Source organism: Protopterus annectens, chromosome 3.part1, assembly GCF_019279795.1.
Source record: "Protopterus annectens isolate FY-2018-M chromosome 3.part1, PAN1.0, whole genome shotgun sequence".
In the NCBI taxonomy this organism is placed as follows: Eukaryota; Metazoa; Chordata; order Ceratodontiformes; family Protopteridae; genus Protopterus; species Protopterus annectens.
Window position 1 is genome coordinate 440,809,195 of NC_056732.1, and position 23,149 is coordinate 440,832,343.

The following is a 23,149-nucleotide window of genomic DNA, read 5'->3' on the forward strand; positions in this document are numbered from 1 at the left end:
ACCCAAATGTGATGACTGCAACAGTGAATGCACTTGAACATCTACATTTATGGTAAGTCTGCACAACTGTACAGTCATTGAAGGTGGCAGCCCCATGGCTCTGTTAAGGTAAAAATTCCAGTTATTTATGGTTTTAAATAGAGCATGATAGCCTGTCTGGACTTTGCCTCAGTGGGCAGCTAAAATCTGCATGTTTATCCAGTTTGAATGTATAGTAGTCGTATTAAGGTATTGTTGTTTGTCCTCATTGCGTTTAAGGTAACATCACAATGTGTTTGAATTGTAAAGAACATTTTAAGTAAGCTGAGATTTTTTTTTTTTTTTTTTTTTTTTTTTTTTTTTTCTGGAAGAAGTTTTTGGATTGACTGTTAAGTAAATAGGAAGTATGTTTCCCTGGTATGTTACATTTACATGTTGTATTCATTATTCAGCAGTGTTTTGCAATTCTCTTGGCAAATTTGAATGTATTTATAGTATTGTATTTGCTGCTACACGTGAGTATTTGGAAGCTGTAATGATTATTTTACATTTGCAGGGAAGAATTATTGCATAACAGCAAATCCCCTTGTAGTCCAAGCACTCAAGCTGCTTCTGAACTGCTCCGCACAGGTTGTGATGACCTCAGCCTGGTTGGCCTTCCTGACAACATCAGTGTACAGATGCTTTTTGATCCTCCTGGTAAGAGAAAATGAACACCCTTAAAGGATCTTGCTCTCATAAAACTTTCTGTCGTCTGACTGCCTTGTGCTTTTTAAGTATGTTCTGTAGTGAACTTCTTAATTAATACTTTGAGAATTTGGGAAGTAGCTGTTGCTAATTACAGAATATCTCTGTGAGGGTCAAATAAGATTTTCTGTAATTAAACTTTATTTTAATGTATTATTTTTTTATTTAACATTTGTTAACTGGGAAAGTCCAACTTAGAACAAAGCTAATTTTCAGCAGAGGCCCTGGGAGAAATGCTCCAGACATGTCTTTGTAACATGGGAGGAAACCGGAGAACCCAGAGAAAACCCACACGAACGCAGGGAGGACATGCAGACTCCGCTCAGAAGGCACTCCAGACAAGAATCAATTGGAGAACCTCTTGCTGTGAGGCGGTAATGCTACCGCTCCACCACTGCGCCGTCCAAACTTTAGAAATTTCAGCTATTACAGTTAATTACTTTAAATGCATGTTTAGAGATTTATCATTGAAACTTTGTGTATGTAAAAATAGAAATGTGGATGGTTACCATTAATTGTTTTAAGTGCATTTTTAGAGGCTCATCATCGAAGTAACTTTGTGGAGTGTTTTGTATGTAAACATTTTTGCTATGTTTGGAATTTCCAGCTGAGGCTGGACTACTGTCTTTTTCTACAAAGAGAGGTCCCTCAGATAAAGGGTCCCTGGCTGTTGAGTAAATACCATGCAAGCTCCCCTACATTTGGTAAGCACTTTGGCCACTTTTTCTTAATGCCATCCATCATCATGTGAGGGTTTAATTCTTCAGCTGTCTGCAGATTCCTGTTGTCAGAGGTCATAATCCCAGCATTCAGAGATAATTTTTAATTTCTCAGATTGATTACTGTACTGTTCATTTCTGTTCTCAGAACACCCATGGTTAGTACTTGTAAAGAATTTAGATTTTTCTTTACTTTTTTTTTATGGATTCACATACATCAAGATAGAATAAAGTAGACAATTGTGTGGTGTAGATTGTATTGCGTTTGGCATAGCAGTCTGGCATGGGAGTGCCATCTTTCATTTCTGATAGATCAGGATATAGTCTTGTTTTCTGCTATTGGAATTTATTCTTCTGAGCCAGTGTTTGATTTCAACGCACAATAAAGTGATGTAGAACAGTTGATAAAGTCAGCTGTATTTTACAGATGTCTGCTTGTTTTACAGATGATTTCCTAGTAGTATTCCCCATTGTGCATTATTGATTTTACAGATTGAATTAATACTTGCACTAGTGCAAATTACACACAAAGAGACTTGTAGACCTTGAAGTAAGGTTTTTGGAATCTTTCTTGTTATACATTGACCTAGACTGACCTGCACTTTTTCGGTAGTTTGCAATATGTAGAATTGTGTGTTAAATAATCGGTCACCCTGTTAATGAAAGACAGATTGTTGACGTGATTCATCTGATGATGCAGAGCTCCAGTACCAGGATACAGAAGACATCTTGGTAACAGTACTAGGACTGCTTGTCATTTGGAACTTTTTTAGGCTGCTGTTACACCTTCCTGTGACACAGTTCCCAGCTTCTGTCTTCCTCTGCAGTTCTTTCTTGCTGTGAAAAAAAATGCTGAATGATGCATTTTTTGATAAAGCTGGAAGATTTTTATTTGCTGCAAGTGTAAGATTAGGTAAAATGTCAAGGTTGCAAACTCTTAACTTTTCTCCTTTCTGGATGTTGACATTTTTTTAGCCGTGGTGAAATGTACCCAATGTTTTTCATTAGATCACCGTTTTGCAGTATTGCCAATATTTGAGAAGTATCCTACCAGCCAGTTTACAAAAGCTTGGGCTACTTCCTCTTGCGCTGTACATCTGACCTATGACATATGCAAAAGACTACATGTTGGTACATTAGGGACATATGGGTCTAAAGATCTTCAGAACTTTCTTGCTGTCAGTTGATGAAGGAAGAGACTACATCATTTATGAGAGTCAGTGAGCCATGCTGCCTGTTTCAGTCGCATTCATTGTGAATAGCCAAGGACCCTGTTGGTGACTCTTCCTTTTTTTTACTGACTTTATTTGTGTAAAACATGGTTGTTTTTCATGTCATCTAGGAGAAGGAAATACTACGATCAGCAGATCTCCTGTAAAGATAAGCATACTAAGTTTGTGTTCTGTTTGAGACCTGAATGTAATTATAGAGAGTGCACTATCAGAAGTTGCTTAGCTTCCCTTAACATGTATATTGAGGGTAAACGGCATAAGGAAGTGATGCAAGAGAGGATGACCTCATAGTCATCACTTTCAGATATCCCTCATCAGCCACTTAAAAACTGTTAAGAAGCTGATGGAGTCTATAGTTTGTCTGATGCCTCTGTTGAGCCATACAATGAGCCTGCAGACTGTTTGTCTACTTCTCCTACTGTTGAGACTCCTCCAAAGGTTGACAAGGCACAGGCACTTCTCTTCCAATTAATTAGACAGCTTGGAAGTCCGCACAGGGAAAACCTCAGCTGTTAATTTCTAAGGGTCTGGGAGGCATCCTATAGATTTTCATCTGAGAAGACTTGCCAGGTACTATTTTTGGTGGTAAGTCAGGAGTCTTCAACTGGCATCGTAACTCTGGGTACTGCAAAAAAAAGCAGGAGACTAGGGATATGTCAGGAAACTGCTTCCTCTCGCATCAAAACTTTGGGTACTCCAAGAAGAGAAAAGAGGAGACTAAATGGTTTTCCATCCTGTCACCCATTCTACAGATCCACAACAAGAGTGGTACCACTTTTCTCATGGGAATTTTAAAGCCTTAATGTCTGTAAAGCCACCTCAATTTTTATCTTCTTTCACCCCTCAAAAAGAAACAGAGACATCTCTTCTGGAGATGATGAATCTGATGTATTTTTTCATTCTTCAATGTATGGGTTTGGACCCTACCCTCTGATCCGACTCTGTTGCATATTCCAGACTTCAGATCCAGCTGTCTAGCTCCTCCTTCTACCCATAATGCCCTCTATCATCCCATTAACTCAGATCTTATTTGCCACTGTTGAGAACAGATGCAGGTCCCTCTCTCAACCATTATTAGAGATATTTTCATGAGTTAATTATTTTTTGATATAGTTGTAACTTTATCTTAGCTTAAATTATCTGTCCTCCCTCCTAGATGTTCATCACGTTTCACTGTTGCAGTCATTACACTTGGGATGTTCATCGTGTTTCACTGTTGCAGTCATTACACTTGGGTTATCCTGCTGGCAGGCGACCCGCAGTCGGCCCAAGTTCTAAAGTCTTGGTCCGGCGTCGGTTGCTGTTTCCTCTTCCCTGACGTCAGTGCGCCAGGGGTATAAAAGTTGCAACCGACACCATTTTCTTCAGTCCTTCTTGCCGCGTGGTGCCCGAAGCAAAAGCAGTTCGCAAGTGCCAGTCGGCCGACTCCTGAGATTTTCAAAATTGAGTTTCAGAACCGAAGTCTTCAATAAAGCTAAGTACCCCTCTGGGGTAATTTTTTCTTACTCCAGACCGATGTCGGTAAAAGTTAATAATTGTATTTCTTGTGGGAAGCAAATACCTCATAAGGACTTTCACTCTTACTGTATTCCTTGCCTAGGCCCTGACCATGACGTCATTAGTTGTCGGTTTTGTGATAGATTCAATAAACGCACTATTAAACGTCGGTTTGATTTTGCTCTACATTATTTTGGCCGAAGGTTTAATTACATAATGCCGTCGGAACAACCGACGACCGGAATTTATAAAAAACGCAAAGACAAAGAAAAGGACAGGCATCCAAGGTCCAAAACCGATGACGAAACCTCTTCTAGGCCAGTCGCCGGTTCGCCAGTTCTCAGTGAGGCGCTTTTGCAGCCCCTGACACCCACTACCTCAGAGCCACAGGCCGTAACAGACAGCCATGTGGAGACACCGAGGCCTGTGGAAACTCAATGTCTTTGGGCCTACGGAACGTATACCCTCAGATGGGTCCGGAGCCACTGAGCAGGCATCGGCTTCTGAGGGTGTTTTCAGACCTTCACAGCTTACAGTTAAGCCCACTACAGCAGCAAAGGCAAAGTCAAAAACACCATTAAAGTCGAGGAAACAAGTACAGCATTCTCCAGAACAGTCATCCATGCCAAAGAAACAGATGCTTAAAATGGCCGAAGACCTAATTACTTTAATCAGGGGTTCCCATCCCCCTCCTGACAAAAAGCCTAGGCAAGACACTGATTATGACTCCTCTGACCAGGTTTCTATTTCCTCTGACTCCTTTTCTGATCAGGGATATTCTCTCCCTCCCTGTGAGGACTGTGATGCAGAAGAGTCCATACCTTCAGCCTCTCCGCCTGTGGATTATTCTTTTGAGGAAACCCTGCACACCATGAGGGAGCATTTCCATTGGGAGAGCCTGGATTATTCAGAATCCAAGAAAAGGCTCAGAGACTTCCTTTTATTGCCTCAGCACAGGCCCCTGGCTATCCCCCCTGTGTTTGATATTGTTGATGATGTTTTTTCTGAATCAAGTCTGTCTCCTGATTCTTTACCCCCTGCACCAGTCAAGCCAGACAGGTACTACAGAGTCCCTGACTCTCATAAATTTCTTTACAAAAACCCCGCTGCAGACCCAGAAACAATTTCTCAGGGTCCAAAAGGGGTTAAGGCTTCCACTGCAAAAAATCCTGTCCCCTCAGATAGGGATTCCAGAGCTCTGGACAGATGGGGGAAAAAAGTTTACACTTCTGCTACTTTAGCTGTAAGAGCTTTAAACGGTCAGTTTCACATGCTTAAATACCAACAGTACCTCATGTCATTGTTAAAACAGAAAATGGTTTCAAATACAGAAGGTCCTGACAGTAAGGAAATGCATGATTTATTGCATGCAGTTGAACAAGTGGGAAAGCATACCCTGCAATGTGGTTTTGATTCATTAGAGGCTTCTTGTAGAGCCGCAGTTACAGGCTCTGTTATTCGAAGGCATGCTTGGTTGAAAGAACAAAGTTTACCTGACCATGTTAAAGTAAAATTATTGGATGCTCCATTACAGCATGATACTTTGTTTGGTGTTAAGGCAGAAGAGCTGTTAAAGAAAATGGAGGATAAAGCAAAGACAATGCAGACAGTGAAAGATTTCTTACAGGTTCAACCACCTAGATTTAGCAGAAACTGGCCTTCAAAAATTGGTCCTTTCCAGTGTCAGACAGGCCACAAAGAGGCAGGTCTCAGCCCCAAGGCTCCTACCGACCTAAACAATGGGGTGCTTCAGCCCCCAAAGGAGGAGAAGACAAATCACAATGTTATAGGAAACAGTCCCAATGACTTCCCTCTGCAAATGCCAAGCACTTATCTCTTAACAGCACCCCTAGGGGGGAAGCTAGCACTTTTCTAAAAAAATTGGCACATGATCACCCAGGACTAATGGGTGCTGAATATTGTTTCTCAGGGTACAGGTTCCACTTACACACGCTTCCAAAAACAAAAGCTATGCCAGACCTGCCACAAAACCAATGGGCAGAGGCACAAAAACAGATTGCTGCTCTTATGGACATGGGAGCTATTAAAAAAGTTCCACAGCAAGAGCAGGGACAAGGATTTTACTCAAGACTTTTCTTAGTACCCAGAAAAGACCAAGCCTGGAGACCAGCACTGGACCGGTCAATCCTAAATACTTTCCTGGATGTTCCAAAATTCAAAATGTTAACACTACATCAACTTCTGCCCATGCTGGGCAAGAAGGCTTGGCTAGTTACTTTGGACTTCAAGGAGGCATACCTGCATGTCCCAATCAGACAATCTTGCAGAAGATACCTCAGATTCATAGCAGGCTCAATGCATTACCAATTCTCTGCACTGCCCTTTGGCTTATCTACTGCGCCCAGGGTCTTCACAAAATGCCTGGCACCAGTAATTGCATTTTACAGACAAAAAGGAATTCAAATATATCCCTACTTGGACGACTGCCTTATTCAAGCAGAGAGCAAGGACATTCTTCTAAAGCATCTGACGTTTGTAAAAAGATTGCTAATTTGCCTAGGGTACACAGTAAACAAAAAATCAAAACTAGCGCCCTCTCAAGAGATAATATTCCTGGGTGCAAGTTTAAATACAACTGCCCAGATGGCTTATCTCACGCCAGACAAACAAAGGCAGCTGACGCATTACTTTCAAATGATGGCAACAAAAACCCAGCTCCCTGCAAGAAAAATTCTGCAGGCCCTGGGCTTCATGGCATCATGCATTCTACTAATTCCATATGCAAAACTCCATATGAGGAAACTACAATGGTATCTAAAAATGTTTGGACTCAGCATTGTCACAGCCTGGAGACAATCATAACTTTAATTCCCTGCCTACAACAGGAGTTTCGATGGTGGGCCCAGGCCTGTCACCACAACAAGGGACAGCCTCTCATTTTACCCACAGCCAGGCAGACAATAACAACGGATGCATCGGATTATGCCTGGGGGGCACATATGGCAGGAAAATGTATTCAGGGCACGTGGCCCAAGTAACAAATGCATCTTCACATCAATCAAAAAGAGATGCTAGCTGTACAGAATGCCCTGACAGCTTTCAAGGACCTACTACATCCAGGACAACTATTAATAAAGACGGACAATACCACAGTTATGTGGTACATAAACAAGCAAGGGTACACACATTCCTGCCCCCTATGCAGGCAAGCCATGACTTTGTGGAACACAGCACTGACCTATCAAGTACATCTGCAGGCACAATTCCTGCCAGGAACAAAAAATACACTGGCAGACTAAGCAGAAATCTCATGGATCCTCACGAATGGAAACTAAATCCACAGGTGTTCAGCATGATAACGAGGAAATGGGGACGCCCAGACATAGATCTTTTTGCCTCCCCTCACAGTTACCAAATACAGAAATTCTGCACAAGAACTTGTCACTCTGAAGCATGGAAAGTGGATGCTCTATCATTCAGCTGGAAAGGCCTGACAGTCTGTGCCTTCCCTCCGATGCCTCTCCTTACCAAGGTACTCCTAAAAGTCAGACAAGAATGGCCAAAAATGATCCTGATTGCCCCAGACTGGCCACGCCAGCACTGGTACCCAATCCTAAAGAGCTTGTCTCAAGGCCCAGCTTGGCCTCTACCTCAAATTCCGACACAACAAAACAATTGGATTCTGCACAGTCAACTCAGAACCTTAAATCTGGCAGCATGGCAGATAATGTAGCCACTCAGACTGCACCTCTCTCTAAAGCTGTTATGGATGTCCTTTTAGAAGCCAGGAGACCCAGCACTAGGAAATCTTATGCAGAAAAATGGAAGAGATTCTGTGCTTGGAACCAGGCACAAGGGCTCGAACCACTTGTCCGTAATATACCTCAGATTTTACCATACCTAACTGAGATGCTGGACAAAGGCCTATCCTTCTCATTAATTAAAATCCATGCCTCTGCCATTTCAGCTCATTACAATACGGAACCTCCTATTTTTTCACATCCTCTACTACGACAGTACCTCAGAGGGGCAAAAAATATAAGACCCCCAAGGAGAGCACCAGTACAAACTTGGGATCTCAATTTTGTTTTAGAAAAACTCACATTGCCTCCCTTTGAACCAGCCAGCACAGCTGATCTAAAATTCTTAACATGGAAAACTGCTCTGCTCCTAGCAATAACTTCAGCAAGAAGAGTCTCAGAGTTACAGGCATTAATAGCTGTGGAATCTCATAATTTTTCATCAGGACAGGGTCTCTTATCAGGACAAACCCAACATTTATGCCTAAGGTAGTATCCAGTGTGGCTCTTAACCAAACCATTCATTTGCCTACTTTTTATCCAAATCCCCAGAATAAAGGGGAGAGACTTCTGCATTCTTTGGACATACACCGGCAGCTACGCTTCTACTTGGACAAAACTAAAGCTTTCAGAAAGACTGAGCAACTGTTTGTGGCATATGCTGCAGGATCACAAGGAAAGGCCATCTCAAAGCATACAATTTCAAAATGGATAGGCCAATGCATTCATTTCTGCTATGCACAGCATGGCAAATCAGTGCCTAAGAACATTAGGCCTCATTCTACCAGAGCAGCAGCCACTTCAGCAGCCTTTGTCAGAGGAGTACCAACCAAGGAAATTTTGGAGGCTGCAACTTGGAGTTCAATGCACACTTTTACCAAGCTCTACCACTTACCTCTTTACTCTAAATCCAGAGCAGGCTTTGCCACTGCAGTCCTACAGGGCCTCATAGCCACTCCTAATTCTATTTAGACCCAGCCGCCCAACCTCAGCTTTGGGATTCTACCCAAGTGTAATGACTGTAACAGTGAAACACGATGAACATAGTACAGTTGTGTACCTACCATAAATGTAGATGTTAGAGTGTATTCACTGTTGCAGTCCAGGTTACCCACCCACCATCCCCCTTTCTTTGCTGGGACTTATCTGTACTTCTCTATTCTATACAACCTGTGTGGGGTATTTGCTTGTAAATTAAGGTATTGTTTATTTTAGTGTATGCTTTTTATAAGCAATGTTTATAGCCTACCCTTTTGGGGGCACCTGGGGCAAGAAAAACTGAAGAAAATGGCGTCGGCTGCATCTTATATACCCCTGGCGCACTGACTGGGAAGAGGTGACAGCAACCGATGCCGGAACAGGACTTTGGAATTCGGGCCGACTGCGGGTAACCTGCCAGCAGGATAACCCAAGAGTAATGACTGCAACAGTGAATACACTCAAACATCTACGTTTATGGTAGGTACACAACTGTACTTTTTCTCACAGGACGTTAGGTCTATTCCAGTTTTTATCTGCTTAGTATTCTTGTTAAATAATAAGTCTTTATTATCATTGCTGGTATCGTAGAGTACCCTTTTCTCAATGGTATTTCATTAGATTACCATTGTTGGTAATTAAACCCTTTTTCCTTCCTTTCCTTTTTTTAAAAAAAAAATCTTTTCTTGTAGTTTATTCTTGTTGTTTTACTTTGAGTAGTTGCCTATCATGCTGGATAAACCAACAGGTTTTAAGAAATGCACTTCTTGTGGGCATAAAATCCTAAATTCGGATGCCTACAAGGAGTGCATGTACTGCCGTGGAACCAGGCACCTGGGCATTGCTTGTAACATCTGATGCACCTTTAACCCAACAGCCTTGGCGGGTAGATGTAACAGACTTATTCTAAAGGATCTTCTCCCTGCTGTATCTTCTTCAGGGGCTCAAATCCCCTCCAAAACTAGCAAATCTGCTCCTCTGGAGCACAGGATACACTCCCTTCCAAATTCCCCCTTGTCATCGGATCTGCCATCCAAAAGCAGAAAACCTTTGGATCTTGCGCTGTCAGATCTGAAGCCATCGGATCCTAAGTCTTCAGCTTCTGTAGTTATAGCAATATTTCCTAAAGTACCACCCTCTGATCCTAGGTCCTCTGATCCGAAGCTGGGTACTTTGGAGAAGGCATTTGGCTTTATAGCAAATTCTGGAGTAGGACTTCTGTCCACTGATTCATACTCCAAAGAAGTATTCCATGCCCCTATCCACTATCTCTAGGTCTTCCAGATGCTTATCAGAAGTGGATGTGGATAGGATGATCAAACATTTCTCAGAGTTCAGATACAGATGGGGGTCTTACCAGCTCCATCCACTGTCAGATCTATGAGTCACCCTATCACATCAAAAACCATCTTATTTCCTTCTCTGATCTGTCCAGTGTTTTCGGAGTCCCAGGATCTGAAATCCCGGAGAAGTCCAGTGTTGGAGCCAAGGAAAGCTTCTTTCTCCACTCTGACTATATCCTTGGCTAGCTCTGCTCCGATACCCTCAGATCAGAACGGGTCCCAGAACTGAAGTGTTGGCATCAAATCTGAGGGGATAGGTTTGGCTCTGTTTTTTTCGGAACCATCCTATGCCTTGGGCGACTCTGATCTGGTTCCTTCCTTGAGGCATAGATTCAAGGGAGGTCCAAACCTACTTTTGTTGGGAGTTTCAGCTGCAAGAGGGCAGGTCAATGCTTCTCCAGGTCCATTGACTTTTGAGGTAGTGGAAAGGGCTTTTTCTCTATGAAGAGAACCACCCTCTCATTTTTTTTTTTGGATCGTACCCCTTTTCTTTCATTGGTTCTGAGCTCTGAGTTGATCAGACCTACTCCACAGGAACAGCCAGTTCCAATAAGTGTGCAACCAGTTCCAGTAGAGGGGCTTCCCCTCTCTGACACCTCACCTGAACACCCCATAGAGGAGGTGCATTGGAAGAGAATGTGCAAAAGGAAACGCATTAACTCCCGGATGGAGGCAATCCATGGAGGATACCAATTCTGATGGAGAGGGGTCCCCCAGATAATGACTGAATGACATTTCTTTTGGAGATATAAAACAACAAGCTGGCTGGTCTTCCCCAAATCCCTCACAGAAGAATCTATATTTTTGGTTCTGGCCTGTCTACTTCTTGGGTTACCCCCCCCCCCCACCCCAGGCAGATTAACTTGTTGATTTGGTTTCCTACTGGGCTTGGAAAGAACCGGATACCGTTGAACTGATTCCCAAAAGACCTGATAAATTTTTAACCCCACCAACAGGCAGACCCCACTTGAGCAAAGGGGTCCCAGTTGATGCTGTGGTGCTGGTGGTAGCCAACAAGAAAGAGCCAGCAGAACGGCGCTCTTCTGTCCATCTGCCAAACAAAGTCTAGAGCATTAGACAGATTTGGAAAGCAAACCTTTGCTTTGGCAACTTTTGCCTTGAGGTCACTAAACTACCTGGCACACTTTACTTGGCTTCAGAGAGATTTGACCAAGGAGATGTCAAATACTGTTTGAGTCCTTTTCTGCTGAGAACTTTAAAAGAACATCCTCTCAACTGGCCGCTCTCTTATCCATATCGAATGATTCATTGAGGTCGAGTTCTCGCACTACAGAAGATGTTCATCGTGCATACAGCTGCAGTAATCACAGATGGGTTTTCAGCCGTCAGGCGGTCCCTCGGTCGGCCGAATTCCAAAGTCTTGGTTCGGCGTCGGTTGTCGTCGCTTACTCTTCTGACGTCAGTAAGGCCAGAGTATATAAGACACAGCCGACGCCATGTTCTTCAGTCTTTTTTGCAGCGCGGTGCCCGAAGCAGAAGCAGTTCGCAAGTGCCGGTCGGCCAGCTCCTGAATTACGAAAAAATTGGAACCGAAGTCTTCTTTAAAGCTAAGTACCCCGTTGGGGAAACTTTTCTTGCCTCAGACCGATGTCAGAAAAAAGTTAATTGTATTTCTTGTGGAAAGCAAATACCGCATAAGGATTTCCATTCCCGTTGCATACCTTGTTTGGGCCCAGACCACGATGTCTCGGGCTGTCGCTTTTGCGCTACCTTCAATAAACGCACTATCAAGCGTCGGGCGGAGTTCGCCCAACACTACCTTGGTAAAGCTTTTGATTATAAGATGTCGTCGGACACTCCGACTACCGTTTTGTCCAAAAAACGCAAGGAAAAGGACCGACACGCGAGACCCGTGGTCTCCGCCGACACCACGCCAAAACAGGCTACACGTGGTCCGGTTCTCAGCGAGACGCCTTTGCAGTCCCTGACTACCGACGACACTCCTTTGGCGGTGTTCTCTGTACCCGAGACCGCTGGGTCCTCTGTCCTTTCCCAGACTACAACCGAAGCCCCTGCTAATGTCGAGCCTACTAATGTGGACAGGTCCACCTCCACCCATGGTGTATTTAGGCCCTCATCTTCTTTTTCAATAAAGGCTTTTACTAAATCCAAAGCAGCCAGGCATCCCACGAGGCCTGTTGCACAGGGCCCATCTCCTGGACCCATGCCTAAGAAACAGATGCTTAAAATGGCTGAGGATTTAATTACTCTTATCAGAGGTTCTCAGCCCCCTCGTGACAAGAGACCCAGAGTGGAGGAAGAATCTCCCTCTTCTGATCAGGGATCCATTTTATCAGAACATTCTGATGCAGAGGAACACTCTTACTCCCCTTTGAGGATTCGGATGCAGAACAGTCCATTCCTTCTGTATCCCTCCTGAGGATTTTTCTTTGGGGAAACCTTGCACACTTTGAGGGAACACTTCCATTGGGAAGGCCAAGACTTTTCAGATTCCAAGAAAAGACTTAGGGAATTTCTTTGGTTACCACAGCACAGACCTCTGGCTATTCCCCCTGTTTTGGATGTACTGGATGATGTCTATTCGGAGGCTTGCCTTAACCCTGATTCTCTGCCTCCTGCACCAGTAAAACCTGATAGGTATTACAGAGTACCCAGCTCTCACCAATTTCTCTACAAAGGCCATAATGCTGACCCTGAAACCATTTCACAAGGCCCCAAGGGATTAAAGGCCTCCACTGCCAAGAATCCACTCCCTGCAGAAAGCGAATCCAGATCTCTAGAAAGGTGGGGTAAAAAGGTATATACCTCGGCCACCCTAGCCATGAGGGCCTTAAACTGTCAAGTTTCATATGATTAAATATCAACAGTACCTGTTATCACAATTAAGGAACAAAATGTCTCAACCTGAACAACCAGATTTAAAAGAGTTACAGGATATGATGCATAGTGCGGAGCAAGTGGGTAAACACACCTTACAATGTGGTTATGATGCCCTAGAGGCTTCCAGTAGAGCGGCTGCCACAGGATCAGTCATTCGCAGGCATGCCTGGCTTAGGGAACAAAATTTACCTGATCATGCGAAAGCTAAACTTCTTGATGCTCCTTTACAAAAGGATGTATTATTTGGTACTAATGCTGAGGGCATACTACGGAAAATGGAAGAAAAAGCCAAATCTATGCAAACTGTCAAGGCTTTCTTACAGGTCCAACCACCACGCTTTTAGCAGAAATTGGCCTTCAAAAAACTGGTCCTTTCCAGCCACTGACAAGCCCCAAAGAGGCAGATACAGACGCACAAGGGGCAGAGGGCAATCACAAGGATCATATAGAGGCAGACAATGGCAATCTCCAGCACCAAGAGGTGGTGAAGACAGTGCACAACAATACAGGAAGCAAACCCAATGACTCCTCATTTCCATGCCAAGCAAGTCTCAGCTGACAGCGCCTTTGGGAGGGAAACTATCATTATTTGCAAACAATTGGCATATTGTCACAACAGACAAATGGATACTGGACATTATAAACAGAGGCTACAAATTTCAATTTCACACTCTTCCAAAATGAGAGGCATGCCAAACCTGCCACAAAATCAAAGGGCAGAGGCACAACTGCAAATTTCAAAGCTCCTAAACATGAGAGCTATACAAAAGGTACCTACACTCCAACAAGGTCAAGGTTTTTATTCAAGACTTTTTCTGGTACCAAGAAAAGGAACCGACTGGAGACCCATTTTGGACTTATCCATCCTAAACACATTCCTACCAGTGCCAAAATTCAAGATGCTCACATTACAGCAACTTCTTCCCATGCTGGGCAAGGAGTTTTGGCTGGTAACATTGGACCTCAAGGAGGCATACCTGCATGTCCCAATCAGACAAAGCTGCAGAAGATACCTCAGATTTCTTGCAGGTTCAATCCACTATCAATTCTCTGCATTGCCCTTTGGCTTATCTACTGCACCCAGAGTAGTCACAAAGTGCCTGGCATCAGTGATTGCCTACTGCAGACTTCAAGGGATACAAATTTACCCTTATCTGGACGACTGCCTGATCCAAGCGGACAGCAAACGCATACTACTGGAACATCTGGCTTATGTGACACGGTTACTGCTTTCTCTGGGATATACCATCAACAAGGAGAAATCAAGACTAACACCATCTCAGAAAATAACCTTCCTGGGTGCCAACTTGGACACAAACACCCAGATGGCATATCTTACGCCAGATAAACAAGGGCAACTATCTCAGTACTTCGAAACACTAGCAAAAGTACCAGGCTTACTGCAAGGAAAATCCTGCAGGCTCTGGGATTCATGGCATCTTGCATTCTGCTAATCCCATGTGCAAAGCTGCATATGAAGAAACTTCAATGGTACCTAAAAAATCTATGGTCTCAACACAGTCACAGTTTGGAAGCAATTATACCAATAATTCCATGTTTGCAAAAGGAATTTCTATGGTGGGCCCAAGCATGTCAAGTAAACACAGGCCTTCCATTCTGCAAGCCTCAAGCAAAACAAGTCATAACCACAGACGCCTCAGATTACGCCTGGGGGGGCGCACATGAAGGACAGGTGCATTCAGGGCAGATGGTCCCAAAAGGAAAAGCACCTTCACATCAATCAAAAAGAAATGCTAGCAGTGATAAATGCAATTACAGCTTTCAAGGACTTCCTGCATCCAGGACAATTACTGATAAGAACAGACAACACCACAGTAATGTGGTACATAAACAAACAAGGAGGAACACATTCATACCCCTTGTGCAGACTAGCCATGACTCTTTGGAACTTGGCTCTGGAAAGACAAATCGAACTTCAAGCACAATACTTGCCAGGACTGGAAAACACACTGGCAGACACTCTAAGCAGAAATATGACAGATCCACACGAATGGAAGTTACATCCTCAGGTGTTTACAGAGATAATCCAAGCGTGGGGAGGCCAGACATAGATCTTTTGCCTCCCACAGGAACTATCAACTGAAAAGTTTTGTTCAAGGACCTTTCATCCAAAGGCCTGGAAAGTGGACGCCTTTCATTCAGTTGGACAGCATGGACAGTTTATGCATTCCCACCTCTGCCCCTTCTGCCCAAGGTGCTTTTGAAAGCAAGAACAGACAAACCGAGGATGATACTGATTGCTCCAGATTGGCCAAGGCAACACTGGTATCCACTCCTGAGGAGCCTAACACATACTCCTCCCTGGTCCCTGCCTCTAATGCCTCTCCTACTGACTCAGAACAGCTACAAAACTCTTCAGTCAGCTGAAAACACTCAACCTCGCTGCATGGAAAATTCCTTGACACCACAACAGTCCCTACTCTCCAAGGAGGTGCAGGATGTCATTTTGGAGGCCAGAAGACCATCTACTAGAAAAGCTTACTCTGCAAAATGGAAGCGGTTTTGCTGTTGGAATGAGAAAAGAGGCCAGGACCCTAGAAAATTGAACTTGCCTCAGGTTTTACAGTACCTAGCTGAACTGCTGAACAGTGGACTTTCATTTTCTTCCATAAAAATACATGCCTCAGCCATTTCTGCAGAATTCAACACTGATCCTCCTTTATTCTCTCACCCACTCTTACGACAGTCCCTCAGAGGGGCTAAGAATATAAGACCTCCAAGGAAGCAACCAGTACCAGCCTGGGACCTTAATTACATACTAGAAAAATTAACATTGCCTCCCTTTGAACCTGCTGCCTCAACAGATCTGCAACATTTGTCCTGGAAAACAGCTTTCCTTCTGGCCATCACTTCAGCTCGTAGGGTTTCTGAACTACAGGCCCTCATGGCGGTGCAGCCCTTCCTCATCTTCCATCAGGACAGGGTTTCCCTTCGTACCAACGCATCTTTTATGCCAAAAGTGGTATCCAGGGTAGCCTTAAATCAAGCCATACACCTACCTACCTTTTATCCTAACCCTCAAAACAAAGGGGAGAGGCTGCTTCACACTTTAGACATCCATAGGCAGCTACGTTATTATTTGGGCAGAACAAAGTCCTTCAGGAAATCAGAACAACTTTTTGTGTCCTATGCCGTAGGGGCTCAAGGGAAACCAGTTACCAAACAGACCATTTCCAAGTGGATTGGCCACTGCATACGGTTTTGTTATTCCTATCATGGGAAATCTGTCCCTACTGGTATCAGATCTCACTCCACCAGGGCCACAGCCACTTGTACAGCCTTCCTCAGAGGCGTTCCTACTAAGGATATTTTGGAGGCAGCCACTTGGAGTTCTGTACATACCTTCACAAAACACTACCACCTACCCTTATATTCCAGAACAAGAGCAGGCTTTGCCACTGCTGTTTTGCAGGGCATTCTGGCTCAACCCAGTTCCTCATAGTACCTACCACCCTATGCATAGCTTTGGGACTCTACCCATCTGTGATTACTGCAGCTGTATGCACGATGAACATAGTACAGTTTTGTACCTACCATAAATGTAGATGTTCGAGTGCTAATACAGCTGCAGTACAGGTTTCCTCACTCCTTCCCCACTTGGTAAAGGCATGGGGCCTAACAACCTCTTCATACCACCTGACTGGGTTATCCTGCTATGTTTTATTTGCTTGCTTACACTGATTTTGCATTACATTGCATTGCCTGCATATGTAGATAAGCCTTATTTATGTATTGCCTTCCTTTTGGGGGCACCTGACATCTGGGGCAAGAAAGACTGAAGAACATGGCGTCGGCTGTGTCTTATATACTCTGGCCTTACTGACGTCAGAAGAGTAAGCGACGACAACCGACGCCGGACCAAGACTTTGGAATTCGGCCGACCGAGGGACCGCCTGACGGCTGAAAACCCATCTGTGATTACTGCAGCTGTATTGGCACTCAAACATCTACATTTATGGTAGGTACAAAACTGTACTGTATCTCATGAGCAGCCGGTTCAGGCATTGGATGCAGTAATGCAACTTTGCAGATTTGATCGCCAGCAGGGCCTAGGAGCCCAACACTGTGGAGCCAGTCTCAAATAGAGCAGACAAATACTTCTGAACCACCTATGGACCGTCCTTTCTGGAGCAAAGGAGTTTGGTCAATACCATCGTGGTTGCCACTGCCACCAAGAAGGAGCTGGCAGAGCAGAGCTCCACAGTCCATTCCCCGAAAAGGGAGTCCTGGGCGATAGACTGTCTTGGGAAGCGTGTGTACACCTCAGCTACCTTTGGACTGAGGGCAGTTAATTACTTAGCTCACTTTACCTGTCTCCAAAGAGATTTCTTCCAAGAACTTTCCACTTCCATTACAGAGTTATTGCCAGCTTTAAAACCTTTAAAAAGGTTTCTGTCAAGCTCTGTTCTCTGACGTCCCTTGCAAACTCCTTGATGAGGCTAATTTCCAATGCTGTTGAAGCTACCTCTCGAGCAGCAGGTACCAGCATTCTTATGAGGCGTCATGGTTGGTTACATTTATGCGGGTTTGCGGAACCCTTCAAAGTGTCCTTTACCAATGCTCCCTTTGATGGCTCTACCCTTTTTGGTCCTTCCGTGAAGGACACTTTGACCAGCGGTGAGCAGGAAGGGAAGACTTTGTCTCCAGTCAGGTTCAAGCTTTCTACTCCTCAGAGGTCCTTCTCTAAGACCCAGCAAGGAACTAGGAAGATGTGGTTCTGGAAATCAGTTTCCCATCCAGGATGCTCTTGATGATTCCTCCTCCAGATGCAGAGGGAGAGGTTTCAATGGCTGCTGCCCTAGAGGCAGGGGTGTGTCCACAAAATCAGGGCTCCAGGGAACCCTCCTCTGAGCAGCCCTATCTGTGCTCCTGAGGTGTTGCCCAAGTGCTCTGCGCTGGAGGCAGTTGGAGGTTGCATTTCCCTGCACCCACTAACCTGGACAAATATTACCTTCGATCAATGGGTGTTTAACATTTTTTCTGGGTGTTATTTCTTTCTCTTTTTGGAACCCCGTCCCATAAGAAGTTACCTCCCCGACATTCCACCCAGTCAGAGAGAGTTGGCCTTCAAAGAAGTTCAACAATTTCTTCAAAAAAAGAGCCATCCAAGTGGTCCCAGCAGGATGAAGAGGATCTGGTACTTATTCTTGCTTCTTTTTAGTGCCAAAAAAGACTGGGGACCTGCATCCTGTTTAGGATCTCAGCAAGCTCAATCTTTCAGTCAAAACGTCCCAAGTGCTGGATGGTGACTGCTCAGTCCATTCTGCCTCTCTTATGGAAGGACAATTGGATGTGCTCCATAGATCTCCAGGATGTGTACTATCACATCCAGATAGACAAGGCACTCCAGGAGACATTCTCACTTTCAGCTAGGAGCCGATCATTACCAGTTCAGTGCCCTATCCTTCGGTCTCACCACAGCCCCCCCCCCCCCCAAGTGTTTACCAAATGTATGGCATGGTAGCGGCTCACCCGTGGCTGCAGGGGTTTCATGTCTTTCCTTACCTCGACGATTGGCTCCTTATGGCACCTTTGAGGCATTGACTGCTACAAAGCAATCCATTATGTTCTTCCCCACTTCGATTATATGGAGATTACTGTCACCCTTTCAAAATCCAGTCTGGTCCCCACACAACAGTTGGAGTTCATAGGAGTATTATTAGACTCCGTCTCAGAGATTGCAGCTTTATCTCTATGCAGGGTTCAGTTGATCCGAGAACAGGGAATGCAAATCTTAAACCTGTTGTTTCCCCCGGTTCACTTGTTTCTTCGAACCCTTGGATCCATGGCCTCGACCATTCAACTCGTTCTCCTGGCAAGGTACCACATGCATGTGTTACAGTGGACCTTAACAGTTCAGTGGTTGGCTCTCTCTCAACCCATGTCCATGCCCATAAAGCTGACACCTGTGTGCAGACGACATATTCTTCGGTGGCTTCTGTGTCAGGGTCTCATTCTTGGCAGGCCATTTTCATTTCCTCCACCCAAAGCCACGACGACCATGGACACTTCCCTGTTGTGGGGTGGGGGGGCATTTCCATTGGAAGACTGTCCAAGGTGCGTTGTCTCCATGGAGTCCAAGTTGCACATAAACTTCCTAGAGATGAGAGCAGTTCTTCTATTGTTGCAAACTATTCAGGACTGCCTCCCTCTGGGGACGATTGCATTTCAGACGGACAGTATGGCTGTGGTCTGGTATCTCAACAAATAGGGGGGAACACTATCTCATCCTTTGTGCAGAGAGGCAGTGAGAGTGTGGGAATGGGTCATGTCCTTGTGCACTTCCTTCTTGCATGCATATACCTGGGGACTCAACATGTAGGCCGACAAACTCAGCAGATCATCTTGAGTCCTCACGAGTGGTCCCTCAATCCTACAGTGGTGAAGCAGATTTTTGACCACTGGGGTCAACCATGCTGCACCCTCTTTGCCTTCCCAGCCCCCCATCCCCCCATTCTGTCCAAATAAATAGAGGGTAGTACAGTAGATATTCCCTTTCTTTTTCTGCATTTTGTGGAATTATCTACTGTATTCCTCTATTTATCGAGCCGTTCCCATACCATTAGAAAGCTGCAACAAGATCCAAGTGCATTCCTGAGAAGACCCTAACTTCAGCCGCCAATTTCCACGACCGAGCCTGCCCAAGTCCTCATTATGGTAAGATGGTTTTCATTACATACCTTTTTTTTAAAATAACTTCCGAGCACTCTTGAAAACCTTGGAGTTTATCTAATAGCTAAAACCTGTTCATGTATTACCAGCCATAAACTGTAATAAGAAAAGTTGCAAATCAACCTGCTTTCTCACTTAGAGGTGTGATTCCGAAAAAAAAAAAAAAAAAGAAAAGGAATCCAAGCAGTAATTATTAAGCCGCCTTCCCAATGCATTCAACTTTGAAAGAAATACTGTGCCAGGTGTAATGTATGACAGGTTTTACACCTTGTATCTTGTCTGTACTGAACTATGACAGGTTTTACACCTTGTATCTTGTCTGTACTGAACTACTTTTTTTTTTTAATATGCTGAGGGACAGCCACAAGACAAGGTGATCTCTAAGCAGAAGTGACAGCAGTTAAAAAGAGTGAGGTAGCAAGCAAAGGGCACATGGTTGTTAGGTGTGTGTGTGAGCGGAGAGTAGGTTATGCAAAAGCTGACTGAGGGAAATTTTTATTTACTGTTTGTCGCTTGTCAGTTTGGAAATCACTGGTGTCTTACCACGTCGGCGAATAGAGAGAAGGTCAGTTGTGCATTTTCCCTCACTTCCTACCTCTTCTGCAAGTTTGTGCGATCTAGAGTAGGTAGTTGTGCAGTTTATAGCAGTTCACTGTTCTCAACGGCAGTTGTGTAGTGCAATGAGAGGGTGAAACACAGCTGCGATATTGAAAATCCAAAGAGTGCATATATCCATTTGGTTAATGTCAATATTTTTAACACTGGTAAGCATTGAAGTGGTAATAAATAATTACACCTAAGATTGCAGGAGCATTTCTGAGACATACTATCAAGCCCTGTGTTTTTTTAAAAAATTTATTCACACTGTTTTCTCTGTTAGAAGCTTACATAATGGAGTCAGTATTCACACATTATAGACATTGCAAAACATCTATGATGTGTTACGATTTGAAGGACTTGTCTGCATTTTTAAATCTGAACCCTTAACTTTGGTCTCTACACTGAACGTAGCTATTCTGATTGGCTGACTGTTAACTGATTAATTGTAAAGTGTTTTCCTAAATATACTCTTTTATTTTTACTTTACAGTTTGACTAATATGTTACAAAAGTAGAAGAGCTCTGTTCAAGCATTCCTATACTTTCATTACTGGTGCTACGATATTTAGTCCCTTTACTACAATGTTACTGTTTTTATTGTTATATTTTCATTATCACTGTCTTAAAAATTGTTTGATCCAAGTTTCTGAAATTTAGTTTCAGAAATTAATTATGCTGGGTCATAGTATGCCGAAAATTTGAACATGAAATAGTAAGGGTGTGAAGATGTTCATCGTGTTACCCTGCTGCAGTCATCACACTTGGGTTATCTTGTCGTCAGGCGGTCCCGCAGTCGGCCTGAATTCCAAAGTCTTGGTCCGGCGTCGGTTGCTGTCACTTCTTCCCTGACGTCAGTGCGCCAGGGGTATATCTGATGCATCTGACGCCATTTTCTCCAGTCTTTCTTGCCGCGCGGTGCCCGAAGCAGAAGCAGTTCGCAAGTGCCGGTCGGCCGACTCCTGAGATTTTCGAAGCTGAATTTCAGATCCGAAGTCTTCAATAAAGCTAAGTACCCCGTTGGGGAAACTTTTCTTGCCTCAGACCGATGTCAGAAAAAGTTAACAATTGTATTTCTTGTGGGAAGCAAATATCTCATAAGGGTTTTCATTCTTTTTGTATACCTTGCCTAGGCCCAGACCACGACGTCACTGGTTGTCGCTTTTGTGCTAGGTTCAGTAAGCGTACTATAAAAAGACGCTTTGATTTCGCTCGACACTACTTCGGTAGAAAATTTAACTATACAATGCCGTCGGAGCAACCGACTACCGGCGTGCACAGAAAACGCAAGGATAAGGATAGGCAGCCTAGACCCAAGCCAGACTCCAAGGCCTCGGCTGGGCCGGTCTCCGGATCTCCGGTTTTCAGTGAGGCTCCTACGCAGCCCCTGGCTACCGCAGAATTGGAACCCGAGACCACTTCGGAGCCTTTGGCGGACAGTGCTAGGCAGACAGCCATTTTTTCTAGCCCCTACCGACGACATTGCAGAAAGAGATGTCTGTGCTGCAGAAACACCTTTGGTTTCTGAAGGTGTCTTCAGACCGACGACGCTCACTATAAAAACGTATCCTAAGCTTAAGACTCCTATTAAACTAAAAAAGACTGCACTTCAGTCTCCACTTCAAGGCCCCATGCCTAAGAAACAGATGCTTAAAATGGCTGAAGATTTGATCTCTTTAATCAGGGGTTCCCAACCCCCCCCCCCGACAAAAGGCCTAGACAAGAGGAAGATTATGCCTCCTCTGATCAAGTGTCTATTTCCTCAGGCTCCTCTGAGGACCAAGGTTACTCCTTTTCCCCTTATGAAGATTCTGATGCTGAGGATTCCATTCCCTCTGCTTCTCCCCCTGAAGACTACTCCTTTGGGGAAACTTTACACACTATGAGGGAACATTTTCACTGGGAAGGTCAGGACTACTTTGACTCAAAGAGAAGGCTCAGAGTTTCTTTTACTCCCCCAGCACAGACCTCTTACTATCCCCCCAGTTTTAGACATTGTGGATGATGTTTACTTAGAATCTAGTTTAAATCCAGATTCTCTGCCTCCTGCTCCAGCCAAACCAGACAGATATAGAGTGCCTGACTCCCACAAATTCCTTTATAAAAGCCCTGTTGCTGATCCAGAGACTATCTCCCAGGGTCCCAAAGGGGCTAAGGCTTCTATGGCGAAAAATCCTGTACCCTCTGAAAGGGACTCCAGAGCACTAGACAGGTGGGGGGAAAAAGGTTTGCACCTCAGCCACGCTAGCTATGAGAGCACTAAATTGTCAATTTCACATGCTAAAATACCAGCAATTTCTAATGTCTCAAATAAGACAAAAAATGAGCACACTCCCTCAACAGTCTGAATTGAAAGAAATGCAGGATCTGTTGCATGCAGCTGAACAGGTGGGCAAACATACTTTACAATGTGGATTTGATTCTTTGGAGGCTTCCTGTAGAGCAGCTGTTACTGGGTCTGTTATACGTAGGCATGCTTGGTTAAAGGAACAAACTCTGTCTGATCATGTTAAAGCAAAGCTTCTAGATGCCTCCTTACAGCAGGATGTCCTATTTGGAGTTAAAGCAGAAGAAGTCTTAAAGAAAATGGAGGATAAGGCAAAATCTATGCAGACGGTCAAAGATTTTCTACAGGTTCAGCCCCCTTGCTTTAGCAGAAATTGGCCAACAAAAAATTGGTCCTTTCCAGCTACTGACAGACCACAGAGGGGTAAATACAGACGCCCAAGAGGCAGAGGACAA

The 23,149-nt window shown here is 44.3% G+C and overlaps 1 protein-coding gene across 1 annotated transcript in view; it reads left to right on the top strand.

Moving 5' to 3' along the window:
* Positions 1 to 23,149, top strand: part of KMT2C (lysine methyltransferase 2C) — a gene marked incomplete in the record, with an annotated part of 4,117,755 nt that overhangs the window by 429,620 nt on the left and 3,664,986 nt on the right. Inside the window, 1 exon segment of the mRNA XM_044066891.1 lies at positions 536 to 678. Coding sequence (XP_043922826.1) covers positions 536 to 678 — 143 coding nt within the window.